The sequence below is a fragment of the Danio rerio genome, chromosome 19 (genome assembly GCF_049306965.1).
Source record: "Danio rerio strain Tuebingen ecotype United States chromosome 19, GRCz12tu, whole genome shotgun sequence".
NCBI classification, from domain to species: domain Eukaryota; kingdom Metazoa; phylum Chordata; class Actinopteri; order Cypriniformes; family Danionidae; genus Danio; species Danio rerio.
The window spans coordinates 17,750,415-17,763,902 of NC_133194.1; the positions used below are offsets into that span (position 1 = coordinate 17,750,415).

At 33.7% G+C, this 13,488-nt stretch overlaps 1 protein-coding gene across 8 annotated transcripts in view; it reads left to right on the forward strand.

The window, feature by feature from the left end:
- The window catches only part of ptprua (protein tyrosine phosphatase receptor type Ua), a 434,849-nt gene that overhangs the window by 368,430 nt on the left and 52,931 nt on the right, over positions 1-13,488 (forward strand). For all 8 annotated transcript variants that reach the window (XM_005159552.6, XM_009294143.5, XM_009294142.5 and 5 more), the window contains exons 18-19: positions 6,032-6,104; positions 10,226-10,302. In XM_005159552.6, the coding sequence (XP_005159609.1) occupies positions 6,032-6,104; positions 10,226-10,302 (150 nt within the window). The remainder of the gene's footprint in view (positions 1-6,031; positions 6,105-10,225; positions 10,303-13,488) is intronic.

Here is a 13,488-nt window from a genome sequence, read left to right on the forward strand (position 1 = left end):
CAATGTCAAATTACCTTTTAGAATCAAGCCACATATGGTTTGCAGGTTCACTTGCTAATTCAGGAAGCACTGAAAGCATCATTGTAACAAAATTAAACAGTGATGTCAAATGTGTAAGTGATCCTATTGTGAGTTTATAAAGACAAATATAAAAAATGTATGCATCAATTTAAAACCTGATTTGGTTGTAGAACTGTATGAGACTTTTTTTTTCTTGTTTATTCTCTTATTCCAAAATTACAATAATCTTATGAATTCAGTCTTCCACTCTCCTTAATGCTGTGGAGTTGAAAAGACAAGAGGGAGCAAGAGAAATGTTTTGAGGTGAAGACAGAAATATTGATTATGTAATTTGGTTCAGGAAGAATGAAAGAATGGCAGACTTTGATGAGAATGCCACGCTGTGCAGCAGCTGAGCCTGGGGTGATCTTCAATGACAACAGGACAGATAAATTGAGAGAAAGAGAGAGATGGTATTTGAAAGCAAGGTTGAACTACATGAACCTGGGGAGAGAAAAAAGAAAAAAAAAGTGACAGCCACAGAATGTTTAATAGTGTGTATATATGTGGCTATGCTGCTCATCCAGATTCTGAAAAAAGGGTTCAACACAGCTCTTTTCAATTGAGACACCCTACAAACTTCACGGATGATATGCACTGTGCCATTCTTTGGCATAGGATTTGGATTTACGAGTTCTGGAATCATTAAAAATGCTTGAATTAAAATCTATTTTTTTCAAGGTTTGAAAATGCGTTAGATTTTGGGTACTTGACAATGAAATGTAATTGTGTTTGCTTTAAATTAATTTTTTGATAAATAGGTAATAATTGATAGTAAATGACTGCAATTAAATGTTGTGCTTTGAGAATGCATGCCATTAAATATTTCTTTAGGTTACTATGTTATACTAAACTACAGAATACTCTGAAAAATAGCGTATATTATAATGTAGTATAAAGTTTATGTGTATACATGTGTAATTTGCATAATTTATACAGTTTGAAAATGCATCTGGTAAATGCTAAAATTTGACTTTGAATAAATGTGTAAGAAAATTACACCTTTTTGAACACTGAAACAGCCAGATAGTTGAACAATATATTACTAGCATGCAGAGATAACTCTCTGACCTCTACTATAAGTTATTTTATTATCAATATTGATGTTTTACTTTAAAAAAGCAAATTAGACTTATAATATGTGCAAAACAATTGCAATTGCAATTACATTTTTTATTTATTTATTTTTACTGATCTGTCAAAAATCACATCATACAATCACATCACAGTTTTGATGCACATGCAGGTAATGATTTGATAAATGTTTGTCCATCATAGTTAAAACAGTTTATTGTTAAAACAATAAACATACAGTTAATACATTTATCCCAGCCTATAGCATTGTTTTGCATGATAGAACATGTCACATGTCACTGCAAAAATCATTATTTAAAAGCCATTAATGGCACAGTATGTCATTTGCACTACTAGAGGGTGCATATTTACAACAAGCAAAGGTAGTTTGATGGTACCGTGACTGAGTGTTAAATCATGTACATGGATGCGCTAAATTATTCTAAATGTATTTTCAGGTGACATTAAGCAGAGCAAGGCTCAACGCTGTCAAAGCGAAATGAGACTATTGGAGCAAGACAGATGTGACGTGGTACAATATAAGCAGAGCTTTTATTTTGCCAAAGTTCATTGCTTATAATTCTTCAGCTTCTATAATAAATTTTAGATAAAAGTTTTAGATTTTTTTTACTTTTTTAAACATTTAGGGTAATGTAAGTACACACACTTATGTACATATGTTAACAACACATTTAAAACAAACAAACAAACAAAAATAATAATAATAATAATAATAATAATAAATAATGATAATAATGATAATAATAATAATAATAATAATAATAAATAATAATAATAATAATAATAGTAGTAAAAGGGTGCAGCACTATGGCACAGTGGGTGGCACAATCACCTCACAGCAAGAAGGTCACTGGTTTGAGCCCCTGCTGGGTTAGTTGGTGTTTCTGTGTGGAGTTTGAATGTTCTCCCCGTTTTTGGATGGGTTTCCTCCGGTTGCTTCGGTTTCACCCACAAGTCCACAAAAATGTGGTACAGGTGAATTAGGTAAGCTAAATTGTCCGAAGTCTATGTGTGTGAATGAGTGTGCGTGGATGTTTCCTAGTGATTGTTTGCAGCTGGAAGGGCATCCGCTGTGTAAAACGTGCTGGATAAGTTGGCGGTCCATGTTGCTGTGGTGCTCCTTGATTAGTAATGGGACTAAGCTGAAAAGAAAATGAATGAATGATTGAATAATAATAGAGAATTCATTGTGCTAACACAGCTAACACCTAGCAGGATGGGACAAAGTTCCTAATTTTGTGACTGCAGGTGGTCACAGTATACGAGACTAGCATTTAAATTAACTTTAAAATGTTGCAGATTAAAAGCAAATGGAACCAAAAATTAACCAACATCTGCTGGACTAAGAATGTCCTTTAAAGTGATCATTGATATCAGAAAGCATGCCATGTGATGTGTTTAGAAATTATGCAGTCAATGTGGTCTAATTCATTAAATTCTTCTTCCCATGTCAAACTCTTTCAAATGTGATCAAACATCTGTCAGAAAGCATATCAGTATGTGTACTTTTTCAGATATTCCTCAAACCAGTCTCATGCAGTTCTACAGATGCACCAGTGAAAGTGCAATCACATCAGTCATACTCTGGTTATGGTAGTTATTACTCAAAGAAACAGCTTTATCTTGTGTCATGATATACCACTCACTGCACTGGCTGAGCTTTCAGAACAGTGTGCAGAACAGTGACACAGACCATTTAGATTACTGAATGTTTCTTCTGTCTGGCAAGCAAACCAAAATGAGATTGACAGACACAACAGTATGTAAAGTAAAATTCACAACAGGGATGGATGGAATTTATTATTATTATTAATTAATTTATTTATTTTATTAAAGTGTCTGATCAAATGAATATTATCTTGTTGTTGCTATATGGCTGCTTACAACCAATCTTTGGATGATATTTGGATTTACATCACATTTAATATTTTATAATGTATATTAAAAAGTGCATTAATAAAATTGCTTTCATATAGTAATTGCAAAGTAAATTGGAGATGCTTTTTAATCTTTCCATTTCCTATTCTTCTTCTTCTTCGTCTTATTATGTTAATTATTATCATTATTGTTATGTGTAATTAAAAATAAAATAAAATTGACATCACATAAGTAATGAAGTGATAATTTCGCTGTTTATGTTTTCTGTCTGCGTCTCAACCACCTCAATAATATTCACTTTTTGTTTTTGTTAGAAAGAGTTTAACTTGGGTACTGCAAGCAAACCAGTTTAAATAAATGGTGTAAATGCATTTCTTACTGAACTTTCAAATTGTACCATACAGTATATACAGTACCTTTTTATGGAACAGAATTGTACCTTAAGACAGACACAAATTTGTAGCATTGCACTTTGCACTTTTAAGGACATGATTTGTACCATGGGAAACCAAAATGTACCTTTGGTTTTTAAAACCTGCAGATACAATATTGTACCTATTGTACAAATCTGACCCATTAAGATACCACTACACTGACAAGAGACTTTGTACAATAACAGTGTCAAATGTGTTCTTTCAAGAACTATTTAAAGGCATTTTGTTATATCCAAAATGTGTCAATTTATTTTTACTAAATATAAAACATCAAATACATTTTTAAACAATGTTTAAAAAAAAAGTTTAATTTTGTGTAAATTCACATTTTCAATTTACAATAAATAAAATATACCTTAACATAATTCAAAAGATCTATTTTTTGCTAAACGTTTCACAACACTTTTCACAAAAATGTTACAGAAATACTTTCTCCCTTGTACAATATAAAACCTTTTTTGTTTCTCAAAATTTTACTTATAATTTTAAAATAGAAATATAATTATGCAAAAGTATTGTAACAAGATATGCACAATGTTTGATTAGCTTCACAATATAAAATGTCTGCCTAAACACTTTGCATATGCAAGACTTTTGCCAGCTTATGTGCGTAGTGGAAAGCATTCTAATTAAAAATTGCCTTAAATGTTTAGTTTAAAATACCTGTAGCTTTTTTTATCAGTTGTTTTGTATTACAGAACTTAATAATTAATGTTTATGAGTTTCTTTAAGCATATGCTTTTAATCGATGATTTATGTTTTAATATGGAAATTATTTTTTAAAAATCACTTTGTCTTTCCAGTAATATTTGTTTCCATAGAAATTGTAATAAAGAAGGAGTCTTCCAACACATATGTACCTTTTTTTTATGTGAACAAATGTTTACCTTCATTTTGTACCATAAAAGGTACAAAACAGTATCATAAGAGGTCTTTTCTGTACCATGTAAGGTACAACTTTTACAAAGGCACAAAACAGTTCCTTAAGGAACATTATTTGTATCACATGCACCTTTTTTCTGATAGTGTATATGTATTGCCCCACTACAGACCTTTACAATTTAAAGGAAACATTGTTTAATTAATTCTGGACCAGTTAAAGGTCCACAGAGTTTATGGGAGCTTTTTACAGTGAATTTCTTACAACTGTGGTACCATTTATTTATTTATGAAATTAATTACACAATATTAAAAACTGCATTTGCTGTTTCTTTGGCATCAGTTTAAAATGTATTTTGTTATTACAACAAAGCAAACTTCCACACACTGACAGAGTGAAATAAAGAGAACTGTAAACAAGAAACAAAATTCCAATAATGCATCTGCTCAATAAATTTTATCTGACTTGATAAAAATGCGAGAGCAAAGGGGACTTAATGGACGAGTGGGAAAACGTGACTTGCACTTATTTTGGGGGGTCTTTTTTAAATTACAGTCATTTAGATGTAATTGCCAGGTGCTACGCTTCACCTGCTTTTGGGGGGATGTGTGTTAAACAGCTGTCACACATTAGCTCAAAAACTATGCGGCATTAGAAAGCACTTAGACAGCTGGAGGACGTTGGCAGAGCTCAAAGCTTTCTCCATTCATGCACACAGACTGTACTGAAAACTATCAGCCACACACTTTTCTTGAGTTTGAAAGTGAGCAATTGCATTGCTTTCATTACACAAAAACAACAATAAATGTGTTATCATCAAATTCTAAACAAATAACTAAGCAGTTTCTGCGGAAATGACAAAGATGCAAAGTTGCATCTGCTCATGTCATTAAGTGTGCTGCATGAGATCAGTGACATTACATCAAAAAAATTTGCACACTGATAGCTTTATTTATTAGCATGTGCCGTCTATGTTGGTTACTCTGCTTCACTTAATGAATTATGCAAATGAGGCAATGCCACAAAACATAAACAGTATTTAATTCTGTGATTTGCATGGAGATTTTCCCTTAGATATTGGATGCTAGTATGGTATGCAGTTATAATGCACTTCATTTTATCATAATAACATAAACAACCACAAATATTTGCAAATGTACACAACCCCCGTTTAACTGAATCAATAGTTAATTAGCTAATAAATAGTTAATAGTGCTAACAATGTCCAAAAACACAGACTTTTGCATATTACAATGACTCATTTGTCCAAAAATATTGTTTTGGTGAGAATTTGAGTCAGTACTCTGTTAGTTAGTTAGTTAGTTAGTTAGTTAGTTAGTTAGTTAGTTAGTTAGTTAGTTAGTTAGCTAGTTAGTTAGTTATTCAACTTTTCTATTCAAGTGACATGTATTTTTATATTAATTATATTGTAATCTTTGAATTGAAAAGATGTTTGCATACATGGTTACAGGAGTCCTTGATTGATAGAAAGTTAAGAAGAACATAATTAGATTTAAATGGACACATTTTATGACATTTTGTGAAGATATACCTTTACTGTCTCTTTTGTCAAGTAAAGTCAATATATCTTTATTGTATTAAAGTTTTACCTTATGTTTGAAAAGTGATTGTTTTGATATTCAGCACACCACAATAATTTGCATATCTGTTTATGTGTCTGCAGAGTTTTTTTGATGGCTGGGACATAAATGACAAGAAGGACAAGACCAAGGGACGACATGACACCCTTTTAGGACGTAAGTGTAAATAACATATATAAATAATAAATAAATAATAAGTAAATAATAAGTTTATACTCTGAGAAGATTGTACGTTATAGACAGCATATACATTTTTTTATGAAAATAATGGATGTATAATGTAATGCATAAGCAAATATTGGGTACATCTGCAAATTTTAGTTTAAAAATACAGCATTTTGTAGATGTCATGGCAAATATGTTGCTAAGATAAGTGGTTCAAATGCTTCCTTTCTTTCAATGCTTCAGCCTATGTTTTTTGTGAAACAGCACTAACGCACCTAAACCTTAAATTGGCTACAATTTCTAGGTCAAATAAATTTCTTTAGACGCTATGATGCCAACAAATTGTGCTCCTTTTTACACTAATCAGATTTACAGGAATATATTATCAATGAGTGAAGAATTATTTTTGTGAAAGTACTTTGCACAGCAACAAACAAAATACCACAAAACAACTTAATGATGTTTATTAGCTGTAATACATTGTAGCTGTAATACATGTAATACATTTGCCTCACCTATCTGTCCTTACTAACAAGTTTTCTGCTTGTTAGTTTGCTCAGTTGCTCACTCGGTATGGTATTGCTCTTGTTACAGTATGCAGTGTACTCAGTTTTGAGTGCAGTAAAATAGCAAAATACCATAAGGCAATAAAAACTATATATAAAAAAAAAAGGTAAAACTGCATGGTCACAATGTTTTTTTTTATGTTTGTTTATGAAAACATTGTTGGTTGGGTTTAGAGAAGAGTTTAGCCAGTGGTTTGCCGGTCTAGGTGTTCTCCACAGCATGCCCCTTCTTCTCATCTTGTGTAGAGAGGGACATGTTTCTGAAACATTCAACGAAATGTATTTCACTCACGTATCTCAAAATAAAATGCAGACAGCACCCTCTAAAGCCTGATTTATAGTTGAGTTTGTGGAGGTTCGCTTTGGGAGCACACGGCATGATTTTGGCTGGCTGAGTACATGAACTTTTTTGAGACATGAGCAACTGACGCCCCATTTCATTTGAGTTGAATGTGAATCACTTTGAAGAGATTTTGTCTGAAACAGGCAGGCCTGTACAGACATCTTTATGATCTGTCCATGCATGGTCATAGCGATAACCAGATGAACAATAATTCTTAGCTATAAATTGCAACAGGAGTGGGAAAGGAGAAAAATTTTTGTTAAAAAGTAAAAAAAAAAAAAAACTTGAGGGACCAAAAAGAGAGGTCATGGTTAAAGTGGTTTTAATAAACAATTAAAGAATATGTTTTTTCCACCATGCATAGGTTTTACACTGTTGTATATATATTACAATTTTTAATTTAAAACAATTTAATAGTTACAAAACTAAAATGAAGTAATAAAATTATTTCTTTGATAACAGAAAAATAATATTTAAATCAGTTTACACTATATTGATGCCCTATTTTTTTCTAGGCTTCATTTGTGATAATTGTCAAGAATGTTGGGCCATTTTCACCTTGGCATTTAAGGAAAGGACACAAACTAGCCAGACAGTAATGTGTGAATTGTGGAGTGAATTTTTTTTGTAAGTTTTAAATTACATTTTTAAAGTTAAATTAGTTTTTGGTCTTTTACTCTTGCCATAATAAAAATATATATTTGTAGAGCAACCCATGTTCTGTTGCCATTGATATTTAACCTTAATAGGTAAAACTGTTTGAGATATGAACAAAAGCAAGTGATGCATCAAACTTTAATTTAAACGATATGGATTGGTTTTAAAAATCTTTATAATCATTAAAATAAATTATAAAAATAATTAGTTTAAAAATTTTGAACGAGGTGGCGACACAGTAGGTTGCTGGTTCGAGCCTTGGCTGGGTCAGTTGGCATATCTGTGTGGAGTTTGCATGTTCTCCTTGTGTTCGCGTGGGTTTCCTCTGGGTGCTCCAGTTTCCTCCACAAGTCCAAAGACATGTAGTACAGGTAAATTGGGTGAGCTAAATTTGTGCATAGTGAATGAGTGTGAATGAGCATGTATAGATGTTTCCCAGAGATGGGTTGCAGCTGGAAGGGCATCTGCTGCATAAAATATATGCTGAATAAGTTGCCCGTTCATTCCACTGTGGCGACCCCAGATTAATAAAGGGACTAAACTGAAAAGAAAATGAAAGAATCTTAAATATTAACGAGCCCATTTTATACATGAAATAGGGTCATATCTTGGTTGCAAGGGTCTCCAACAACAGTCTAATATGCATGCAAGGTCAAAAAACACTTTCATGGTCTTATAATCTGCATTTATATTTACCTAATTATCCCAGCGACTCCTGTATGAATCGTCCAGTGATTCATTTGTTCCCAAACCCCTCCTTAGTGCGAAGCTAATCTGCGCTGATTGGACTGATGACAGTCTGTTGCGATTGGTCGACTGCCTTCAGTGAAAGAGTGAAATGCCCAACAGCTAATCAGGAATATAAAAGTAATCGCAGTTCATACACGTTCGATAGTGTAGGCGTGGGTTTCAGCTGCCAGTGGGTCAATGTAAATACAGACTATGGACTTGAAAATACAGGCGACTAACTATTTTATTAAGCAAAAACTCCAAAAACAGTTGAGGAGATCTTGTAGCTTGTCTCACTCTGCTCTTTTCACAGACACACACACATATTGCACACACACATACACGCACACACACACACACATACACACACACACACACACACACACACACTTAACCCTGCTCCGGACGACAACGCGTGCGCACACGCACACACAAACACACACACCTCCGGACGACAGCGCGCGCACACGCACACACACACGCACACACAGACACACACACACTACTCCTCCTCCACGGAGCTCCGTAAACAAAGCAGCACATGTCGCGTTTTAAACGTGGCTTTGCACCCGATATGAGAATAAAGCGAGTTACCTGATACAGTACATGCGGTTACAAGTGACAAATCACTACTAAATACATTTGCAAGCTAGAGTAAACGAGGCAACTTTAATCGCACGTACTTACACTTGAGAAATGGAGGAAGAAACCCATCCTGACATCCATCAGTAAGTTACTCTTTACTGATCCTTCCTTTAACAAACGCCGATGAAGTATTCTTTGTAGCATGTAGTTTTCAGAAGTTTCCAGTAGTTTCCAACTGCTTGGCTATAATGCTGAGGTTTCATCTTTGGGTAGAGACTCAATAATATCCATCTGCAGTGTGACTTCAATCGACCGGCATGTTTGTATGTGTGTGTGTGTGTGTGTGTGTGTGTCTGGGTTTCTATGTCAGAGGGCGGGGCCGCAGGTTTGAAATCTCCCGGGTTTGCGCGTGCACGTGAATAACTTGGTTTCGTTCGTACGTCATGGCGAAACACCTAATGACTCGGTATCAAGGCGACTCGTTTGAAGCACTATGAGTCGACTCTTTTATAGATGAATCAACAGTTTTATACACTGCACACTAACAGATTTAAGCCTTAGCTGGATACTTCACTTCACTTAGAGCTGTGTTACAAACTACATGGAAGGGTATTCTCAAAAACCCCTAATAATGGCTCTTTAATGATGTGACGCAGTTTAGAAAATGTCCTATTTCTCTGTTAATCTGACTTTACGGTGAGTTTCTTTTGACCACCCCGTCTTTTTAAAGAATATCACTACGGTGAATGCATCAAGTATAAAAGCCTTGTTCATTTTTTGAGGTGCACGTGCAATCGGTGGAGGTCCATGATGCGGCGTCAGGTTAAAGTATAAATCAGCCTTAATAAATTAAAGCCTTTGACAACCCTGTTCCTGGCAATCTACCTTCTTGTAGACTTTAGCTCCAGCCCTGATCAAACACAACTAAACCAACTTAGCAGGATCTGAAAGAGCACTTAATTACATACAGATGTGTTTAATGAATGTTGCAGCTGAACTCAGAAAAGTAGATCTCAGGAACAGGGTTGAAAACATCTTCTTCAGTGAATTTATCATCTGAATCATGCAACAAAATGTACCCAAAGCAGGTTTTGCAAACATGTAGGTTGAAGCATGTACACATTTAATGATAGTAGATTGCTTTATTTATGTAGTTAGTTAGTTAGTTATTTACCAACCTACCTATACCTAATCACTGACTTTGTATGTGTTTAATTATTTAACCCCAACAGAAGACCGCCATCGTGTCAAAATGCATTCCCTCTTGGCTGATCCTAACTCAGACTATGTCAATGCAAACTACATTGATGTAAGTTTTTTGATTCCTTTGTTTACATGTCTTTGTCTGTACATCTTTTTTTCAAAAAGTAGTTTTTTCGCTCACTTCTGCTTACAGTAAATTTAGATGAACATTTATATGGTTTATATAGACATTTATTTTCTCACTGAGCACATTGTCCATTGACGAATTTGCTGCCTATAGTTTGATACTTTCTTCTTGAACATTTTCTTCACATTTTTTTCTTCTTCGATACAATCCCATATGCCTGCATTGTTCTGCCTTGCTAACAACCTGTCAAACATCTGACTTTAGTGCTGACACGTCTTGTCTTTTCCCATAAAGATTTGTTATTACTAATCTTAGACATAAGACACTTTGTCAGTCAGATTCAGAACACGTTGCTTTTAATCCTAACCATTTGATAGATACCATACTTTCCTGTACCTAAAGCATACATTTTATAACAATATCTCTGATGGAATCGGTCACACTTTACAATAAGGTTCATTAGTTAATGTTAATTAATGCATTTACTAACATGAACAAACAATGAACAATACATTTACTACAGTATTTGTTCATGTTAGTTAATGTTAGTTAATGAAAATATAGTAGTTCATTGTTAGTTCATGTTAACTCATGGTGCATTAACTAATGGTAACAAGCATGGACTTGGTTGTTAATAATGCATTAGTAAATGTTGAATTATGATTAATAAATGCTGTACATGTGATGTTCATGATTAGTTCATGTTAGTAAATGCATTAACTAATGAACCTTATTGTAAAGTGTTACCATGGAATCTTAGTAACTTCACTTTTTGTGTGTCATCTTTTGGTGGAAAGTTTAAGTGAATTTGAGCACTGAAAGTTATGTAGTTTGAAGGAGCTTACACATCTCAGGACTAGAATTTAGGTGGTTGCCTTGGTTCTGAACAGCATTTATTTCTATTCAGGGCTGAAGCCATTTAAGAGCCGTTGTTATGATCTACGCTTGCAAAGTGAACAAATGTGAATTACTCTTTTTGTATTTGTATTTGAATCACAGGTTTTGTATGATGAAAAAGTGGCTTATAGAGATTTGTTTACTACAATTATAAGCCTTTTTACTCCACCTTTCTAAGAACCAGATGTCCTGATTTTCTCTTCTCCTCAATAGCAATTCACATTCTAGAATCAAAAAGTCAATCTATGTGTGATTAATAAACATAGTGCACTGAGTTTTTAATCACTTTTAAAGTTTGATTGGTGTTAAATTGATTCAAATAACCTCTCTTTGGAATCAACTATAATATTTTTATTTAATATATTGTCATATTTGTATTTATTCTTAACATAATACACTTAATGGAAGATGTGAGCTGCAAACAATAGTATATTCATCATACAACCACTACAAAAAATATACCAATATTTGAAAAATGATACTATATATGGCACAGTCAATCAATTATTTCATCAATTTGACCAATTAAATTTTGATTGTGATTGTGTTTAACAAATATGTACAACTCCAAAACAAAACGACAATCAAAGCACAAAGCCATGCCAAAGGGTCAAGCAGTTATTGGGTAAAACTAGTAATGGAATTGGGTTACAATGGTAACAAAAGTGTAAGTTTTAAGCTCTTCACTGCTAAAAAATCGATTTTCTGCAGCAAAATCACTACACTTTTAGGGCCATACCATACACCTGGTGCAATAAGGCACAAAACGTGTTTGCCCTGACGTGTTGCTATATTCAGACCGGTGCAACCTTAAATTTTTTCATTTTCTGCCACGTTGTTTAAATAACAAATCCATTTATGCCACTTTGTGGACTCATGGGTGTTCCGGTCTAGAAAAGAGGTGTATTATGGCACATTGTTGGCGTCTTGCTATTTTGAGGAAATGAAACCAGGTCTACAGTTCAGTGCAGAGTGTGTTAGTTGTGTGCCTCACTTACACATTGCTTAAAACAAGCAGGATGGATGAGCTGGATGAAAATATCTTTACAAATGAAAAAGAATTAAAGAAATAAAATATTACAAAAATGATTACTTTCTACATAAATATAAAAACTAATGCCTCCATGCTTTCTTAATCTCAGGGGGCTTTTTTAGTTTATTCACTACAATTTGCTTTTGTATAATGTTAATATTAGTATTATTTATTATATGCATATTTATGTTTAGCTTAGATTTGCCCACCTGTCAGGTTTTGGACTATATGGGGCATAGCACGTGTGTTTGGATATAACTATAATATAATTTTTTTTTTTTTTTTATCACACTTCATTATTATTGTTCATTTATTTGTTTGCTGGGAATTAGAACTGAATTTAGAAATAGTTTTGAAAAAAAATCTTTGCACGAAAATAAATATAGTGGGTGTCTTCACTGGTGTACAGCACTGTGGAGTACAACAGTGTTTCCTTATCCACGAAAGAGAGAAAGAAAAAAAAGTTAAACTATCCTTGTGCTGCAAATGGTTTATTTAAGTGTTTTCTTGCTAGTGAAGTTTTTAGTTTTTCCATTTGCAAAGATCGCCATGTAAATAGCAAATATGCCATGGTGCGACGCAACTGACTATTAAAGGGAATGAAAGATGAGACTCTAGTTGGTTTATTCTCAAAACATACCTATAACTCATAAAGAAAATAAGCACAACCCTGTTAGACCATGCGCCGTGACACAGAGTGTAATTTTCTGGCCTTAAAAGAGCAAAAGTGGATTCCGATACGACCTTAATGCTTTTGTGTGCTGCACTTTAGATTTTGAGCCTAGATCAGTAAAATGGAGCCTTAAATATGTTTATTGTCATTATGCAGATATGTATTTTTTATTTTGTGAGAAATTTTTATTGTTCAGTGTAGGGTTGTAACAATATACCGGTATGACGGTCTACCACGATTTGAACGTGCACGATTATCATACCATGAACAATTGCATATCAACGGTTTTAACCCTTAAAGACCGAGACAGCCGCCCGCAGCTAAAAATAAGTATTGCTCTTAAATGTTTAATAACTTTTGATCCGCTGATCCGATTCATACAATTCAAAGATTGGCATAAAGAAGAGAATCTCAGCTTTCCAGTGCTGTATCACATAACATTCGCGGACTTTCAGAGGCTCCGGAATCAGTGCGGTTACGTCATCAACATTTGACAACGCTGATTTGACAAAGAAACGCTCGTCACTGTGTCTCCGGACAAACCAGACATGATACATTGATG